General features: G+C 44.6%; 1 protein-coding gene across 2 annotated transcripts in view; it reads left to right on the top strand.

Annotated features, from left to right (window-relative positions):
* The window catches only part of LOC137372260 (putative methyltransferase DDB_G0268948), a 30577-nt gene extending 12805 nt beyond the window's left edge, over positions 1–17772 (top strand). Inside the window, exons 4-6 of one of the 2 annotated variants that reach the window (XM_068035970.1) lie at positions 2123–2223; positions 7534–7671; positions 15784–17772. In XM_068035970.1, the coding sequence (XP_067892071.1) occupies positions 2123–2223; positions 7534–7671; positions 15784–15874 (330 nt within the window). In that variant the 3' untranslated portion in view covers positions 15875–17772. Of the gene's footprint in view, positions 1–2122; positions 2224–7533; positions 7672–14782; positions 14918–15783 lie in introns of those variants that run through there. The other variant, XM_068035971.1, reaches the window with a different exon arrangement.
* Positions 17773–20054: the final 2282 nt, after the last annotated feature.

Raw genomic sequence — 20054 nt, 5'->3', positions numbered from 1 at the left:
GTATAGCTCCGTGGAGAGCCGGCATGGGCTTGATGGGCCGAATGGCCTCCTTCTGTGCCATAAATGACTCTATGACTCTGTGCGAAATTTCATCTGCCATGTATCTGCCCATGTTACCAGTCTGTCTATGCCGTCCTGATGTCTGTTACTATCCTCCTCGCTACATTTCCGAGTTTTGTGTTATCTGAAAACTTTGAAATGATGCCCTGTATAATCAAGACCAGGTCATTATTATAGATTAAAAAGAGCACTGATCCTAATATCCCTGGGATACGACAGTGGATACTTCCCTCCAGTCTGAAACACAACCGTTCACCACTACTATGCTAAAAGCAAAATACTGCGGATGCTAGAAATCTGAAATAAAAACAAAGTGCTGGAGATACACAGCAGGTCAGGCAGCATCTGTGGAGAGAGAAACAGAGTTAACGTTTCAGGTCTGTGACCTTTCATCAGAACTGGCAAAGTTAGAAATGTAATAGGCTTTGAGCAAGTGAAAGGGGGGAGTGGGGGAAGAAGAACAAAAGGGAAGGTGTGTGATAGGGCGTAGAGCAAGAGAGATTAAAAGACAAAGATATCATTGAATAAAAGCCAAAGGGAGTAGTAATCAGCAATTACTGAACCGTTAGCTCTGTTTCTCTCTCGACAGATGCTGCCAGACCTGCTGTGTATTTCAAGAACTTTCTGGTTTTATTTCATTCACCATTACTCTCTGCTTTCTGTACCTTCGCCAATTTTCTATCCATGCTGTCACTGTCACCAAGTCTTCTATTTATGGATATATCGATGAAAAATAATTCTTACAGTATGCAAACTAATATCTCTATGGTTAGAATTCCCCAGTGTTATATTTGTGTTCTATCCATTTATCCCAACCTTGGAGACCAATCTTTGATGGTATCTGTAGACAAAGGGATGGATACAAGTTCTCATCTCACCTGCTAAACTCTTCATTGTTGGAAATTTACTGAACACAAGGGATCTCTGTACAAATAAAAAGAATTGGAATAGCTGGAAATTGGAAATAAAACAGAAAATGCCCATGTCAGGAGACATGTTAATGTTTTGGGTGAGCTTCCTTTGTTAAAAGGGATCTCTCTGTGCTGGTTGTCCTGAAGAAGGTTTTATCTCTATCGCATTGCCAGTGCAATAAATTATCTTTTGATATAAAGTTCTGTTTGTATTTATGAGTTTACATATACCTTTCTATTGTATAAACCCATGGTACAATGTAACTCTGGCCTCCTATATTCCAACCCCTTCGCCTGACCCTTGCCTTAACCCATCTGGGCCCCTCACTCTGGAATTTCCTCCTTAAACCCCTCTGTCTCTCCACCTCCCTCTCCTCCTTTAAGAACTCACTAAGAAGCAAGTCTTCGTCACCTATCTAAATATTTCTTGCTGTGCCTAGATGTCTATTCTTTAAGATTGCATCTCTGTCAAGCACATTGAGTTGTGCTTGTTGCTAATTACACAGTGAGGAGAGAGTTGCCCTGCCTGCCAGGGGTTGTATTGATTGGAAGTCATTGGCCTTGCTTGTCTGTGCACAGGTCAGGATTGGCTGGGCCAGGATGCAATGGACCAGGATTGGCTGGGCCAGGATGCACTGGCTCAGGATTGGCTGGGTCAGGATTCAGTGGTTTAGGATTAGCTGTGTCAGGATTGGCTGGGTCAGGATTGGTTGAGTCAGGATGCAATGGCTCAGGATTGGCTGAGTCAGGATTGGCTGAGTCAGGATGCAATGGCTCAGGATTGGCTGAGTCATGAAGGGCAACCAAAGATCAAAGGAAATGTGGTGGGATGTATGAAGGGCGACTGGGGGGACGGGCGGCGGTGCAGTCAAGAGATAGAGTGTGGGGTGTATAAACGGTGGCCTATCCAATCCTAGTTTTCTGCCCCGCTGAGGTTGGAAGTTACCCCCCCCCCCCCACCCCCCAACCACTCCCCCGTTGTTTGTTCAGATCTGAGTGTGTCCCACAGTCACATTTCTGCCTGAGGTGGGGGAGTGGGGGGGGTCACAGCCTGGGATGCAATTCCTTATAGCTAGTGGCCATAATAGTTATTAGTTTGACAATGCTTATTGAATGATATGATTAGTTTCCTCTCGTTCTCTTGTTTGCAGATGTTCAAGATCCTTGCTCCCTATGAGAGTGAAAAGACTCAGATTGCTCGAAATGAATACAAAGAAATATTTGATGCCATCACGTTCTCTGACAAAGAGAGGTGAGACTGGATAATACAGCAAACAATCTTTGAACTAAGTCACAAAAAACTGAATTGGCGCTTGCGGATATCACCCCTGAATGACCTGGCTCTAATTCATAGTTTATGTCCCCATGTTCTGGACTCGCCCACCCGCGGAAATAATTTGTCTTTATATTAAACACCTCAAACAACCTCTTAATCTTTGATTCGTAATCTGTTTGTATTATTAACCTGCAACGTTCTTTGGTTTGGCTAAACTTTCACACTGAGCACATGCAGATATCTGATTGTTATCCCTCATGATGCATACATCGGAAGTATCATTGCTAATTTAGCACTTGCTACTGTGGCAGGTTCTATCCCCTCTCCTGATATGGCATTCTCCTGTGGGTGGACCAAGGATGGGACATAATCTCGAGCTGGATCTGTTTCTGGAGATCACCTCATACAGTAGGCTGGTATCCTACAGAATAAATCAAGATCATTGTGATCTCCTGGACTGCTGACTGAAGAGATTGGAGAGGAATGTTCTGGACATTTTCCGCTCTGATTGGCCTAGATTTTTAGCTTTTTTTCTTGCCACTCCCAGTAGATCACATGAATCTCGATGGGTGGGCAGTATCTGTATTGTGATACACAAGGGAATCAGAATGATATAGAACAGGCTGGATTGATCAGAGGGTTTTTTCCTGTCCATCATTTTCATATAATAAAAATAGAAAGTGCTAGAAATACACTGAAGGTTCGGCAGCATCTGTGGAGAGAGAAACAAAGTTAATGTTTCAGGTCTGTGATCTATCATCAGAACTTCCATCATTTTCACATGTTTCTTTTTGAGCAAATTGCACTTAAAGAACTAGGTCATGGCTGACATCACAGGAGTGTCACACCAATGGCAAAAGGAAGATGGAGGTTGAAATAGCCAAGAATGTGGAGTCACTCAGTGCCAAGGCTGAGGGTGGAAAGGAGTGAGGATATCTCAGAGATCTTTAGGGTCAGGCTTGCTGGGAAGGGACAGTAGGCAATGAAGATTTTATAGGAGCATCAGAGGGTTGGGAGCAGGTGAGCTGCTCAATGGAGGAGAAGGCGCCAGAGGAGCTGGAAGTCAGACAGACCAAGGTGAGATTTGATGATAAAGGCCACATTGCCACTGCAGCAGTCTAGGTGGAGCAGGTGATGGAAGGTATAGCCAGACGGGGAGGCTTCAGTGGGAGGATTTCAGCACCCATGATCCAAATTTCGGTCAAAGCCAGGAGGTCGGTGCAATCATCTTCGATGAGCAAGGATATTCTGGAGGGACATGCAGAGCGGGGTTGTGTTTGATCTGCTGGCAGAGTCCAATAAGATAGTGTGAATGGGGCAGACAGGATGGGAAGAAGGTCGATAAGATTAACCCCCTGCTGGGGGAAGGTTAAGAGAGGAGGATGGGGCAGTTGTTGCTGCTCCATCACAACAATTTTAAGATAAAGATCGAGTCTTGATCAAAATCCTGGAAGACAGAAAGTCAAATCCAGGCACAGGTAACATCACAAGCACATAGCATGTACGACAGCAGTGAGTGCCTCAATGGACCCTTCAGGGAACGCCAGGAGAGGAACAGAGGGAAGATGTGGGTTATCCAAGGGGAATTCAAGCTCGGAAGTGTAGCAGGAGAGGAGGACGGCAGAGAAACTGTGCTGGGTTGGAGTAGGGATTAGGGTGGACAAAGTACCCAAGGGAGGAGAAATGAGAAGAGGTTTTACTGGGAGGTCAGGAAGGGGAGGAGTCAGGAGACAAGGTCCCAAGAGAAAACAGGAGGAAAGAAGGAGAGGTAGAAATAATAGATGTGGTCAAGAGCAGCAGCCAGAATGCACACATGAGTAGATACAGTGGGAACTTGAGTTATATAGGATGGCAGAGATTAGAAGAGACAAGCTCTGTTCTTAGATAGAGGATGTTCCCCCTGACTTCAGCTGCCATGTTACACCATGGATATTCAATATGTTAATGTTCCAATATTTAATTAACCCACTGTCAGCCCACAGAGTAAACCTTCACTGGATCAACAACCCCACCAAACACAAAAGTACTGATTTTCTGATGGTTTACTAGGTAAAGGGTTCGATCCCAGGTCAGTACTGATTTTCTGATGGTTTAATGGGTAAAGGGTTCGATTCCAGGTCAGTACTGATTTTCTGATGGTTTACTGGGTAAAGGGTTCGATTCCAGGTCAGTACTGATTTTCTGATGGTTTACTGGGTAAAGGGTTCGATCCCAGGTCAGTACTGATTCTCTGATGGTTTACTAGGTAAAGGGTTTGATTCCAGGTCAGTACTGATTTTCTGATGGTTTACTGGGTAAAGGGTTCGATCCCAGGTCAGTACTGATTCTCTGATGGTTTACTGGGTAAAGGGTTCGATCCGAGGTCAGTACTGATTCTCTGATGGTTTACTGGGTAAAGTGTTCGATCCCAGGTCAGTACTGATTCTCTGATGGTTTACTGGGTAAAGGGTTTGATCCCAGATGAGTACTGATTCTCTCATGGTTCACTGGGTAAAGGGTTCGATCCCTGGCCAGTACTGATGGTTTACTGGTAAAGGGTTTGATCCCAGGTCAGTACTGATTTTCTGATGGTTTACTAGGGAAAGGGTTCGATCCCAGGTCAGTACTGATTTTCTGATGGTTTAATGGGTAAAGGGTTCAATTCCAGGTCAGTACTGATTTTCTGATGGTTTACTGGGTAAAGAGTTCGATCCCAGGTCAGTACTGATTTTCTGATGGTTTACTGGGTAAAGGGTTCGATTCCAGGTCAGTACTGATTTTCTGATGGTTTACTGGGTAAAGAGTTTGATCCCAGGTCAGTACTGATTTTCTGATGGTTTACTGGGTAAAGGGTTCGATTCCAGGTCAGTACTGATTTTCTGATGGTTTACTGGGTAAAGGGTTCGATCCCAGGTCAGTACTGATTCTCTGATGGTTTACTGGGTAAAGGGTTCGATCCCAGGTCAGTACTGATTCTCTGATGGTTTACTGGGTAAAAGGGTTCGATCCCAGGTCAGTACTGATTCTCTGATGGTTTACTAGGTAAAAGTGTTTGATCCTAGGTCAGTACTGATTCTCTGATGGTTTACTGGGTAAAGGGTTCGATCCCAGGTCAGTACTGATTCTCTGATGGTTTACTGGGTAAAAGGGTTCGATCCCAGGTCAGTACTGATTCTCTGATGGTACATTTTAGTCCCCAAAGTCCATAGATTTGGCTACTGAGTTATTCAGATAACGCTGTACATTTACGTGAGGCCACAAGTAAGAGAGAGAGATGTAAAAAAAAAAGGAAACAAAATGGAAATTCCACTAATAATCACATCTTTACAACAGTATAGTTACAACCTCAGTGAGACCGTTAACTTTAAAACACGAGATATGAACTCCCAGACTAATTAAAAAAGTTACACAAGATTTCATGTTTGAATACTATTATTATAACAAGTAAGCTAAAAATCACCATTAACAACCAGTACTTAATAAGTAGGTAATACACCAAATTATAGAGAAAGGTATTTTTCCGTAACTTATTAAAAAAAACACTTGAAAACCCCACACCATATTTATACGTTACATAGTGTCCTTATTGAAGCGCTATCTTTGCAGCTAAAAAGTCCCAAACTCCATTGGGTTGGGACTCTCAGTTGGTTCTCAGAGTCAATATCCTCTCCATTCACTTCTTCTGAGCACTTTCAACCTGGACATCCAGGAATTAGGTGATTTCTGGTGATCCTGTTGGTCTTTTCTTTTCCACAAACCTAGACTTTCAAATTGGCTTCAAGTCTTCACAGACTTTCACTGTATCAGTGTTCAGAGAGCAGGTGTTCCCTCTCTCTCTCTCTCTCTCTTGAGACTGTTACCACTGGTCTGGTCTTTGTCTTCTAGTCTTCCCTTACAGCCTGCAAACTTCTTAATAATGACAGAATTTATCCTGAAACAAAAGTCAATAATCATTTCTCTTTTCAATATGCAGAGCCCACCAGTCTGGTTACAGCAGAGCCACCCAGATTTTCCTTTGTTTCCAGGTGATAGTAATTGCAATTCGCATTTATATTTTCAGAGTCACTGACTCCTTGTTTACAATCTGGGAGGGTGAAATGCATTGTTCTTCAGGTGTTACAACCTTCCCTTCTGCTTTTCAAAAGAGTCTTTGATCTGGGTTTCTTGTTGTCCCGGTCTTGTCCTTGAGCAGAGTTGATGTGAAGTCACATGTTTCTTCTGACTCCCTCTTGACACTACATTAAAAATCACAGTTTTTAAAACAATATCATAATACCAAGTCCAGCATTCATAACAAGTATAAAAATCTCCATTTGTGCTTGCGAAATTCAGCATTTGGAATAAATTATAAGATTAATTTAAACTACATTTTCATGATGACCTCAAATTTATTTGTTGTATATGATTTAAAAAGCAGTAAAATCACTTTCTCCAATCAGTTTATTCAAATCAGGGCTTGACTTCATCACAACACAGCAAGAGCTCAACAGGATACTTTCAAATCTGTGACAGCAGAGGGCAGATTAGACCACCATACTGAACCATTGGAGTAACCCGAAGTATTAAACCAGCACAGTGAACGAACATACTGAACCGGATTGAACCAATGTGCATTTAAGCAACAAAGGTCAAAAGTTACTGAGGGGATCAGCCTCAAATATTAACGGGTAGTGACCAGTCTGCGAGTGGGCGTGGCCAAATGGACAGTTCACTCTCGTAGCTTTGCCCCTCCCGCCCCCTCCTCCATTCCCTTTATTACCACTAGATCCAGATCATTTTTTGTGAGAAATTGATGGTCGCTGATGTCGGAAATAAGGATGTAAAGAAAATAGTTGGTTTGGATCCAGGCCTAAAAGCAGCCGTGTCAAAATAGGAGGGTTAGTTAAATCTTTAGCACACTGAAGGAAGCTACAGAAAGGATATTGATAGGATGGGGGAATGAGCTAGAAAATGGCAGGTGGAATTCAGTGTCAGTAAGTGTGAGATGATGTATTTTGATAAAAGAAATGAACAGCAGTGATGATATTCTGAATGGAAGTAGGGTCAGTGCTTTGAAAGAACAGAGGGATTTGGGAGGCAGATTCACAGGACATTAAAGGCAACACCTCAGGTTGATAAGACATGAAGAGGAAGTAATAATATTCATGAGAAGGTAATAACTGTAATAAAAACTCCAACTTCTTCCAGTTCTGAGAAAAGTCATCAGCCTGAAATATTAAGTCTCTTTCTCTCTCCGCAGATGATGCCAGACGTGCTGAGTCTTTCCAGTATTTTCTGTTTTTCCATTCAAAATGTATTTTTTTTCAGAGTTGATCATATTCCCTTCGAGCAACAAGTATCGATCTCGTGGATCATCGGCTTCTTCAAATCCTTATCTTTCTACCAAACGTTTCAGAAGAAAGATCCGGAAGCAGCTGAAGCCTCACTTGAAAGAATGGAGCAAAAGTAAGAGTAAAAATGAAAATGGGAAGTTAATTGATCAACTTGCCATTGCTCAGGATCTCATTGGAGGGGCGACTGAACACAAACACTGACCAGGCCTCGGGTGGGCTTTAGGCCATGTTTACAGACAAGTGTGGGGTGAAATCAATCCTGGATGTTGTACGTTTAGACCAATGGTTTATGAGGTGGCCATCATTATCACCACATTTTACTCTGTTTACCCTCCCAAAAACTGGCAAAAAACAGGTGGCATTTCAGAGGAAAACCCAAGCTCACACCTCAGGACATTGTGTGTCGTCAGGCAATAAATAATTATTGACTAAAATGGGAGCATATCAAATACCCAATAAACTAAAAGCTCGATTGTAACTCGGGATGGGGTGGGGGAGGGGCCATGTGGACAAGAGGGGAACTGTCCCCTCGTCAGCAGTGTGAGGCTCAGGAAAGGAGCAAGTTAAAACCTGAACCTGCAGGAAGAAAGAAGGGAAGAACTTGCATTTCTATAGCGCCAGTCACAATCTCAGGACATCTCAAAGCATTTACAGCCAATGACGTACTTTTGAAGAGTAATCATTCTTGTAATGTAGGAAGTGTGGCAGCCAATTTGCAGGATCCCACAAATGTCACTGTGATAATTATCTGATAATTTGCCGTAGTGATGTTAGGGTGAGGGATAAATATTGACCAGGTCACCGGGACGAATTCCCAAGCTCCTCTTTAAAAGAGTGTCAACGAAACTTTCAAATAAACTTGGAAGGGGAGACTAGGCCTTGGTTTAATGTTTCACTTGAAAGATGGCACCTCTGACAATGCAGCACTCCCTCAGTACTGGCACTGGAGTATCAGTCTGTATTATGGACTCAAGTCTCTGGGGAGGGGGGGGGGGGCTCTTGAACCTATGACCCTGTGACAAAGAGGTGAGAGTGACACCAACTGAGTCACGGGTGACAACAGGGCCTCAAGTGATTTTAACAGTCACTCCACCTGGCGAGTTGCTGCAGTGTATCTTGTAAATGGCAATGCCGTTGAATGTCAAAGGGAGGTGGCTAGACTCTCTCGTGTTGGAGATTGTCATTGCCTGGCACTTGTGTGGTGCGAATGTTACTTGCCGCTTATCAGCCCAAGCCTAAATGTTGTTCAGGTCTTGCTGCATATGGGCATGGACTGCTTCAGTATCTGAGGAGTTGCGAAGAGAACTGAGCACTGAGCAATCATCAGTGAATATCTCCATTTCTGTTCCTATGATGGAGGGAAGGTCATGGATGAAACAGCTGCAGACGCTTAGGCCTAGGATGCTATCCTGAGGAACTCCTGCATTGAAGCATGTTTTGGAAAGTCATGTGACAGGTTCATTGAGTAAATTTGCAGAATTACAGTGATGAATAAAACAAGGGGTCACAATAAATGTTGAAAATCACTATCAGATCCTGTACAGGCATGACTAACACCACATCCTCATCCTCCTTTGCGTGATAGCTACACTCAGTCTATCTAAATGGGGGTAGGTTAAGATAATGGCCCACATCTTGGTGGAATGGGGCATCTCGCAACATCTACCATTAGTTAGACATTTTCCTGCACCCTGCTGTTCAAATATAACTAGTGCCCTAAGTTGCCAGCAGTTTCAATTGATAACGGCGCAGCGAGGGTAACAGAGTAACTGGGACCTCAGAGAACATCAGGAGCAACAGTCTATCTCCTTAACCAATGATATTTAAGGATTGAGAAAGAAACAGAGGAATGAAGTAGTAGTAGGGTGAATTAGAATCAAATCAGGTGCATGTTATGTGTTGTTGTAGTTGCAGCATTGCTACGGTGCTGTTGATAAAGTCTCGGAGTGGCTAAGGTCAACTAATAACTCTTATTATTTACACATCTCTGTTTACACTCTCCAAGAGCCTGTCTAGCTAGTTTCCTTCGTATTGCTGCTCTCTGCTTCCCAATGCCCATTACCATGTGACTGCTCGCAATGTCTCCAGCATTAACCCTTTCAAGTCCTCGTACTACATTTCCCCCAAGTCTTTATCCATACATTTTCTTTAATATATGCATTCTTGATTTCACCTTACTGCCCTTTCTCTCCGCACCACCCAACCCCCCCTCCCCACACCCACCCCCCCACCCACCCCGGCCAAATCTCTGACTTCATAGATTTAGTTTGTTAGGAGGTTTCATGACTCTCCCTGATCTTGTTCTCGTCTGACTGGGATGATCAGTAGCCTTCCTTGTAAGTCTGGATCGCTGACTTGATTGACTTTTATTATTATTTTATTATTATTATTATTGTATTGTATTATTGTGTTTGCTCTGGACTTCTTCATCATTATCTGATTCTTCCAACTAAATGATTGTTGCTTCTGGGGAATAGGGATAATGTTTCTCCTATTTCTATGTATGTTCCCTTCTGTTGTGTGTACCACATATGATTTCCGGTAGTTTTCATCTCTGTGGCTTACAGTACCCTCCCTTTCTAGGTCCTGTATCCATACTCTTTAGCCTTCATTCAGTTTCGGAAAGTCTCTGGCACGAAATCTTCTGTTGTAATTTTGAGTTTGTTGCCGTCTTTTGGAGTTTTCCCATTTCTTACTCTCTCACAGACCCGGACATCCAATCCTGCAAGCAATTTTTTAGGCAACTTAGGAAGTTGCGTTCTTACCTTCCTGCTCATCAGTGATCCTGCAGATGATAGTCCATACATCAACCGTTCAGATCGATAAATTAGAAGTGAGGTTGGGAGGTTTTCATTCTTCTTCAATAAGGACTTTATGGTTCTTACATCTCTTTCCGCTTCACCATTCAACTGCAGATAACATGGTGAACTTGTAAGATGTTGAAATCCCATTCTTGTTGCAAACTGTGTGAAATATTCATTTGCAAACTGACAGTACTTTGTCAGCGATACCATGTGTTGCAAAGATGTCTTGTAGAACTCATAACTGCTTCTGTTGTTGTTGAATACACCTTCTCACTTCTATCCATCTTGAGAAATAATCGATGAAGATTATGTAGGACTTTCGATTGAACATGAATAAATCCATGCCTAGACGTTCCCATGGTCTGGTTGGAAATTGAGCAGTTATCAAAGGTTCATGCTGTTCTGGTCTTTGTATTGCACAGATCTGGCAGTTCTGGATCACATTTTTGATGTTTTTGGATATTCCTGGCCACCACACTGATGATTGTGTCCTTGCTCTGCACTTCATTATTCCCATGTGACCTTGATGTAGATGTTCCAAGATATCCGATTGAAGTGATTTGGGAATGACTAGTCTGTCATTATAAACTAGCAAATTGTCAATGATTGTGAAGTATTTTCTATATTCATAGAAAGTTTGCATCGTTTTCCCATGAGGACGTTCTTGTGGCCGCCGTTGTGTGGAATACCGCCTTATACAAAAACATTCTTCATCACGACAAATTTCTTGCAGTTTCTCATAGAGAGATACAGCACCTTTGGCCCACTGAGTCTGTGCCGACCATCAACTTATACTAATGCTACATTAATCCCATATTCCCTACTACATCCCCACCTTCCCTCAATTCTCCTACCTACACTAGGGGCAATTTACCTACCAACCTGCAAGTCTTTGGCTGTGGGAGGAAACCAGAGCACCCAGCAGAAATCCACGTGGTCACAGGGAGAACTTGCAAACTCCACACAGGCAGTACCCAGAACCGAACCCGGGTTGCTGGAGCTGTGTGGCTGCGTGGCTAACCATTGCACCACTGTGCCACCCTATATACTTGCTGGCCATTATTGTGCAGTATACTGCGTGTATGACTCTATCTCATCCACAAAATTCACATCTTGTGTCAGATGGTCTACCATCGCTCTTGATAGGGCATCAGCGGACATTTGCATCTTTCCCTGGACATATACGGTCTTGTACGTACATCTCATCAATCTCAAACAAAATCTTTGGATTCTTGGAGGCATTTTTGCGACCGCCTTCACATCAAACAGAGATAGCAAAGGTTTATGGTCTGACCTGATGACTACTCTCAATCCAATAATGTAATCAGAAAACTTCCCACATGCCCATGTGACGCCAAGTGCTTCTTTTGCAATTACCGCATACCTTGTGTCTGTCTTGGACAAAGCTCTAGATGCGTAGTATATTGGTCTGTGAGAGCCATCAGGTTGCTCCTGAAAAAGAACTGGCCCTAACCCCATGGAGGAGGGATCTGCAGCTATCGTCATTGGCAGTGTAGGGTTATAGTGTGCCAAGATGTCTGGGCATATGAGCATTTCTTTAATCTTTCAGAATGCTTGTTCTTGATGTGAACTCCAACACCATCCTTAATCATTTCTGAGAAGTTGTCTTAGCAGTTCTGTGACCTGTGCTAAATGAGGTAGAAATTTGGCTAACTGATTCACCATTCCAAGGTATCTTTGGAGTTGTTGAATGGAAGTAGGAGTAGGAAATTCTGTAATGGCTTGTGCCTTCTATGGGTCTACTGCTTACTATGTGTCCCAAAATACGAATTTATGTCTTGGAGAATTCAATGTCGTTCAGTGTTAGCCCTGCTTCTTGAAGCTGTAGTAAAACTGCTCAAACTCTTTGGTCATGTTCCTCTCTTCTTGGCATTTCTTGGCGGATGAAGATTTTAGGAAGGTTGTACTCATCGGTTGCAGGCCCGCTGGTGGCTAGTCAGGCCTATCCATGACCGGCAGATTCTCTCACAGTGGGTGCAAGTGAAGGTGTAGTTGCAGCTGGGGGCAAATTGATCTATCCTTCTCCTTTACTCTTTCATGCTAGTTCTTCGCTCAGTCTCAAAGGTGTCAAAGGTCATGTTCCTCTACTGACTGCTCATGTATCAGGATGTCATGCATGTGACAAATAACTCTCTTGAGCCCTTCTAAGATGTTAGACATAGACCGTTGGAAGATCTCTGGTGTGGAAGTTATCCCAAATGGTAACCGAACAACACAAAACTTTCCAAATGTGGTTAGTAATCTTGAGCTCTCATCTAAGGGAACCTGCCAAAACCCACTATTGGCATCGAGTTTGGTAAACATGATGCTCTGAGACAGTTTTGCCAGGCTGTCATCCATTGGGTGAATTTCCCAAGCTAATGCTTTGTTAAGCTGTTTAAATCCAAACAGATACGAATAATACCATTTTGTTTTGGGACTGGAACCATAGCCCAACACCAGTCTGTTAGTATCGTAACAGGAGAAATGACTCCCATTCTAGTCATCTCTTGCAGCTGGTCTTGAACTCAGTTCATCAACGGGTGAGATATCTTTCTGCATGTAAAGATACACACTAGTCTGGCATCTTCTTTAAGTGTGATTCTATACTCTGTCTTCAGTCATCCGAGACTTGAGAAACGTTACGGATAGTCTGCTCGAAAGTGATTGTTTACCTGTGGCAGTATGACTTCATCAATCTTCTTGATCAGATGCAAGTCTAAGCACGCTTTTCTGCTTAAGGGGGAAACTTCTTGGTTTTGCAAGACATACAGTGTTTCCATAATTTGTCTCCCTCCATATTGGAGAGTTGCTTGATGTTCTTTACACAGAGGGTGGTGAGTGCCTGGAACTTGCTGCCGGGGGAGGTGGTGGAAGCAGGTACGATAGCGACGTTTAAGAGGCATCTTGACAAATACATGAATAGGATGGGAATAGAGGGATTCGGTCCCTGGAAGTGCAGAAGGTTTTAGTTTAGGCGGCATCAAGATCGGCGCAAGCTTGGAGGGCCGAATGGCCTGTTCCTGTGCTGTACTGTTCTTTGTTCTTTTGTTTACCCTTCACGATCAGTTGGGTCCCACCTGGACCATGCAACTGTGTGTCCGCCGGTTGTAGGCAATGTCTCATCAACCATGGCTCCTGGTCTGACAAAACAGTGACACTCGCACCTGTGTCCAATTTGAAATTCATTCGGTGTCCATTTACCTAAATGTCCGTCATCCAACATCCTTAATCTGGGTCATTAATTTCTCCTAGGAAATCTCCTAGTTCCTTTTCTGCTAGAAGTTGATGTACTTCATTCACCACTCTTTGTGCGAAGGCCTTTTTCTTTGCAATTTTCAGTGAAGAGGTCTTGCTTTGGCACATTTTTGCAGAATGGCCTGTCTTTTTACAGTTGAAACATTCCACAGCGCTGGCACGGTTTCCCGGTGTTATGCACCTTCTCACCTGTGTGTATCTTCTCTATAGATTGTGTCTCTGTCCTCGGCTTCAACCACTTTGCAGACATTGGATTTCTTCTAATCCCAGGCTTCTCTTCAGCCCGCAGAACGGCTCTATTTTGGCTTCGGACTTCTGCCCGTGGTGTGATCTGGATTGCCTTCTTGAGTGCAAGGTCATCTTTCGATTGTAAGAGATCCGATAAAGATTCATCAGCTATTCTAACAACTATTCGGTCCCTTATCAGTTCCACCTTCAATTCTCCATAGTCACGTCCCCCAGCCAATCTGTACAGATCATTTATAACAGAACCAATGGATACAAATATCCTTGGGACTTACTTCTTAAATTTTGCTCTTTGCAGAATTTTTTTACTACTTAAATTGAAATATTTGTTGAAGGCTTGTAGCACATCCTCAAATTTATCAGAAGTCTCGTTTATTCCTTGACTCACATTCACATCATCTGCAATTGCACTCATAGAGTATAAAAGGGTATTTACTTGTTCTGCATCTGATTTATTTTGCAGCTGGGAAGCTATCCTGAATCGTAGGAATCTTTTTTTCCATAAGGATCAATTTTATACCTAATTGAATCCTTCCTGATTGTGGGAGCTTTCAGGCATTCTAAATTTCAAATCCATTTTGTTTATCTAGGCTTTCTTAGGCTTTTTAGGGTGTTCCCCTTTCTTTTTATATTGCTTTGACTTTAATGGAAGTATTTGTGGTCTTTCTGGGGGTTTCCTGCACTTGCCAGGAGTTTCCGTGCATTCTCTCCGCAGACTGGTTGAGTAATGGCTGCTAACTCCGCCTGTCTCCTGAGTCACCTTTTGGCTAGAGATTGACTTCGCTGCCCGTTTTTCCACCCCAGTGCACCATTACCCAACAGTGTCCCCTTTTAAAATTCTCTCACCCGATCCTGGACTGTCACCCGGCACTGTGGCTCGGAACCCTATCGTTGCATCTGGTTGTTTCGTTACAGACCATCTGTCGTGCAGTCTGAATGCCTGCACAGCTGACTCACTGACTGTTTGCATCTTATTTGGCTCGGAGCAGTTCTGGTGCTCTTTGCAGTCTCCCGATGAGATCAGCTGTTCTCTTGGTGCAACTTCACGAGGTAAGGTGTTTTCAGTACTTTCCAGTCGTGTCACCATGTTGTATGCTGTTGTTGTAGTTGGAACATAGCGAGGATATTGTTGATAAAGTCTCTGAGTCTGGATAAGGTCAACTAATAACTGATTATTTACACATCTTTATTTATACTCTCCACAAGCCTCTCTAGCTAGCATCCTTTTGTGCTGCTACTCTCTTCTTCCCAAATCCCATTACCATGTGACCCATTACCCATTACCATCATTATCACTACAGCGGGAGGGGTTGCTCTCAGTGTTTCCAACATTAGTCCCTCAGGTCCTTATACTACAGCGCAGAGAGAGAGAGAAAGGAAGAATGGATTGTGAGAGAGACAGAAAAGGGAAATTAAGGAAAAGTTTTTAAAAAATTTAAATTTAAATTTAGCATTTTTAATTCTCCAACAGAACCTTACTGCATGCAGGTGTCAGATGGAACAGTTTAAATTGTTCCCACTCTGAGCCAGAACTGTTAAAAATTTACATACGCTCTTAATTATCAGACTTAACTTTCTGTAGCGTGATTAATGCTCAATTAATGTGCAAATCCAGTAAGTCCTTAAAGGTGAGAGGACGCTCAGGGTGAGATACTGTTTGTGTGAGTCTAATGGCGGAGCAATGTAAATCGACCAGCGAATTCTGGAAATTCGCAACTCACAGCATACCTCTTAATTCTGCTGGCCCATTTGTGCTTTAATAATGATGTGTGTTGTTAACACACCATTATTTTTCCAGCATGACCCACCTCAATGTCTTTGTTGCATTATATGATGTTTTACCAGACTCTCCAATGTGCCCGTACAGTGAGTTAACTGCAGTGGACATTCAACTCATTACACTTTATTTCTTTCAGGCTTCTGCAGACTGCGGGAGTTTCTTCCAGTCATACTGTGTTGGAAATGAAATGGAATGCTTTCTGTTTACTGGCAAGCAAATCCGGGTGAGATCTGCCGACACTGAGTGACAGCGTCTCCCAGGCCAATCGCATCAAGAGGTTATCTCCAATCCCTTAAATAGGACGTCAAATCTGTATTTCACAATGAAGTGTTGCTAGATCGTAGTTTGAACACAGACGACATACACAATACACTGGCAGGCGGGCGAGGGGAATGTTCATCTTCAGCAGGGACCAAGAGTTGGCAGTATTGGATCGGAGGCCCATTCTAAACCCTACTCCATTTTCCTGTCCACTGGGGGCGATTTCAACTCCCGTGGGAGTTCAGATTCGAGCAATACGCTTACTGTGTGTTTTCTGTTTCTCTCGGACAATCGAGGGGCTCCCCCGACTCAGTCAGGACCCTGTGCACTCTCTGATAAATGTTGCTGCGTTTGTTGTTTTTATTTGGCAAAGTTGCTATTTTTCCATTTGGGGTTTGGTGGGGATTGGGTGAGGCGCTACAGATAATGTCCTGCTTCAATATTATTGGTTGCGTCTGGTATTTAAATGGATCGATATAAAATGGTGAGCTTGGGTATTCTTGGTTGCTTTCCAAATGTGTCGCATGCTTCAAATGAAGAAGAGATACTAAGGGAGCACCAGACGGAGCAGTGATGCCTGAGGTGTTTTGTGGGATCCATCATGTCTTTATAAACCTCTCCCCTCCACATGGACCAGGGCAGGTCACAGGGTTGGGGAGGAGGGTGGGCAGTGGGGGGGTGACAGGGAATGGGGTGGATCTTCGCCACCTTCTAAATCACTTGCAAACATCTTGGTCTGATCTGCTAGTGAAGACTTTTGGTTTGTAGCAACTATCAGCATTGGAGGTGAAATTCCTCAGAGTCTCTCCTGCTCCAATCCCCGAGGAAATTGATTTCAACCACCACCCTCAACCCCACTCATCCCACCCCATTTATTTGTGAAATGGTGAAGTCAACCCACGTACTTCATTAACTGCAAATGAAGACAGGGACGATGTGGAAAAAGAAAATTCCGGAAAGGTTTTGAGCTGCCATATCTAGTGTCTGGGAGCAACAGACAATCTCTCGTATGAATATTACCTCTTAGAATCAACTCTGGTAACATGAGCCCATCAGCTAGAGTTCACTGATGCTGCTCCTGGTGCCCCAACTCCATCCCACAGCAGATGGAGGAAAGAGCAGTCCTCGGTCAGAGATTCAGGGTGGCTTGTCGAAGCTGGAGGGCCAGGAGGCTCTCCCACTCTGAAGAAGCAGCAGCCTGCTTTTGCAGGGAGGTTGAAGGAGAGGGTGCCCCAAGATAGAGGAGCCCTCTCTCCAACTTTTTTAAATGTAAAATAAAAAATGGCCTCAGCAGCCCAGCCACCGTTGTGGAGAGGGGGGGATCCCCATCCACAGGGTAGCCTGCGGCTGTAAATGAAGCCAGGCAGGGCCTTTAAGCCTGCCTGGAGTGCTGGTCCATTGGTCTGTCACCGGGAGGCTACCATGTGGAAAATTCCAGTTGGCCTCTGACAATAGGCCTAATAGGCCCTTAACTGGTTGAATCGGCTACCCACTGCTTGTAGCTCTGCCGCACCCCCCACCTCCACTTCCCAACTCCGGGAAAATGGCCCAGAGGTGGGATGGAGTCCGGGAACAGCAAGTTGCCCGGCAACGCAAAATTCCACACCCGCCCTCCTCCGATTCCTCCCCTCAGAGACTGCGCAGCATTCTGCCAAGAATCTAAAAAACACTCATTTAGCAATTAATCATGGATAGATCACGTTTAATTGATGTAATCATCTCTGATTCTAAACCGTAATGCTAGCCACTCTTGTAAATCGTGTTCCAAACAGTTTTAAGAAACCCGGCACATTTAACTCAATGCATTAAATGTTTTATTTTAATTTTTGACTGCGTTTACAATATAAAGTTAATTTTTAATGGTGTTGGTGTACTGTGGTTCATTGTGATGAGAGTTGTGACTGAGCTGTTCAATATGTCTATAAAATGTGGAATGAGAAAAGGCCATTCAGACAATCATATTGAGACTAACTCAGACGCACATTGGGAGCAGGGAGGGCTTTGACATTGAGTGAGGGAGGCGGAAGTAATCTCAGTGCATCTGTCAGCGGCATTTCAACACAGACAGCTCACTATTATTTTGGCGTTGATTGTGTGGCAGTGGGTGTGAAGAGGAACCGCATGGTGCGATCTCAACTCCAATATCTAAAGGGCCAATTCATCCCCCTCGCTCCAGCACCCCCTTCCCATAATTCCACATCTCCCTCTTCCCATTCTCACTCCTCTCCCCCATAACCACCCCCCCCCCCCCCCCTCACCTGCTGAATTCAACAGTTTCATCCTCAACCATCTGCTGAGAAAGGTAAGAATGTGGCCGATCCAAAAGTCAGCGCTCCGGGTTGGATTTTCCCACAGGCTTTGGGACCCTCAGCATCAGGCCCATATGGGGGTTCCCGAGCCTGTGCTTGCCGGGAGCGACACCAGCGTCACAATGTTCTGGGAGGCGGCCTCTTAATTGATCCCCCTGACAGTTTGGCGTCCTATTAAGCACCATGGTTGGGCTCCCAATGCTGCAGGCCCAATCAGCGGGCCAACAGCTCTGGAGCTTCGCCGGCCTCACCAGGCAAGATGGCGCTACTGAGGCAGGTCGGGGATTGTGAGGCTCCTTCGCTGGCCTGCTCATCAATCGTTAAGTAACTGGAGGGTGAATTGGAGTGGACGGGAAACCCCTCCGTTGCATTGGTTTTGGCTATGATTGCAGCCTTTCCTGAATGCAGCTCCCTTTTTGTGGCATGGAGTCTTTGGCTCTGCTGGCCTCAATCCCTCCCGCCGTCCTTCCTCCCCCCCAACCCCTGGTCTGCTGCAGGGAGGTCAGCTCCATTGAACTGGTGGCCTCCCCAAGTGGCAAGGGGCTGCTCTGTCCCTGGCAAAACGCCGGAGAGGTCGCAAAATAGCCCCTAATTCTGGGCCTCCGTGCAGCGGGCAACTGTTCCTACTCCTAGTCTGCCCTGGGAAAGTTCCCCAGCAGCAAAAATGCAGCTCCCCCTATCTTCCCAGCCCCCTCGCCGCCTCCAAGCCCATCACCACGGGGCCGGGAAAATTCAGCCCTCTGAGTCAGAAGATCGAGAGTTCAAGTCCCACTCCAGAGACTTGAACACCTAATCCAGCTGACACTCCAGTGCCAATACTGAGGGAGGGTGGCACAGTCAGAAGTGCTGCCAACCAGATGAGACGTGAAGCTGAGGCCCCGTCTGCTCTCTCAGGTGAACGTAAAAGATCCCATGGCACTCTTTCGAAGAAGAGGTGGTTTTATAATGGTAAATCTGGAATTAAGAGCCAGTCTAATGATTACCATGAAACCATTGTCGATTGTTGTAAAAACCCATCTGGTTCACTAATGTCCTTTATGGAAGAAAATCTGCTGTCCTGACCTGGTCTGGCCGACATGTGACTCCAGACCCACAGCAATGTGGTTTACTCCTAAATGCTCTTTGAAATGGCCTAGCAAGCCACTCAGTTTATCAAACCACTACAAAGTCTAAGAAAAGAAATGAAAGCAGACAGACCACCCGGCATCCACCTAGGCACTGGAAACGACAATGGCAAACCTAGCCCTGTCGACCCTGCAAAGTCCTCCTTAATAACATCTGGGGGCTTGTGTCAAAATTGGGAGAGCTGTCTCACAGACTAGTCAAGCAACAGCCTGACGTGGTCATACTCACGGAATCATACCTTGCAGACAATGTCCCAGACAACACCATCACCATCCCTGGGCTTGTCCTGTCCCATTGGCAGGACAGACCCACCAGAGGTGGCGGCACAGTGGTACACACTCGGGTGGGAGTTGCCCTGGGAGTCCTCAACGTTGAGTCCAGACCCCATGAAGTCTCATGACATCAGGTCAAACATGGGCAAGGAAACCTCCTGCTGATTACTACCTACTGCCCCCTTTGGCTGATGAATCAGTGCTTCTCCATGTTGAACACCAATTGGAAAAAGCATTGAGGGTAGCAAGGACACAGAATGTACTCTGGGTGGGGGACTTCAATGTCCATCACCAAGAGTGGCTCGGTAGCATCACTACTGACAGAGCTGGCTGAGTCCTAAAGGACATGGATGCTAGACTGGGTATGCGGCAGGTGGTGAGGAATCAAGGAAGAGGGAAAAACCTACTTGACCTCATCCTCACCAATCTACCTGTCGCAG

Source organism: Heterodontus francisci, chromosome 7 (genome assembly GCF_036365525.1).
Source record: "Heterodontus francisci isolate sHetFra1 chromosome 7, sHetFra1.hap1, whole genome shotgun sequence".
In the NCBI taxonomy this organism is placed as follows: domain Eukaryota; kingdom Metazoa; phylum Chordata; class Chondrichthyes; order Heterodontiformes; family Heterodontidae; genus Heterodontus; species Heterodontus francisci.
The sequence above is the reverse complement of the archived record's forward strand: the minus strand, read 5'-3'. Positions and strand labels throughout refer to the sequence as shown.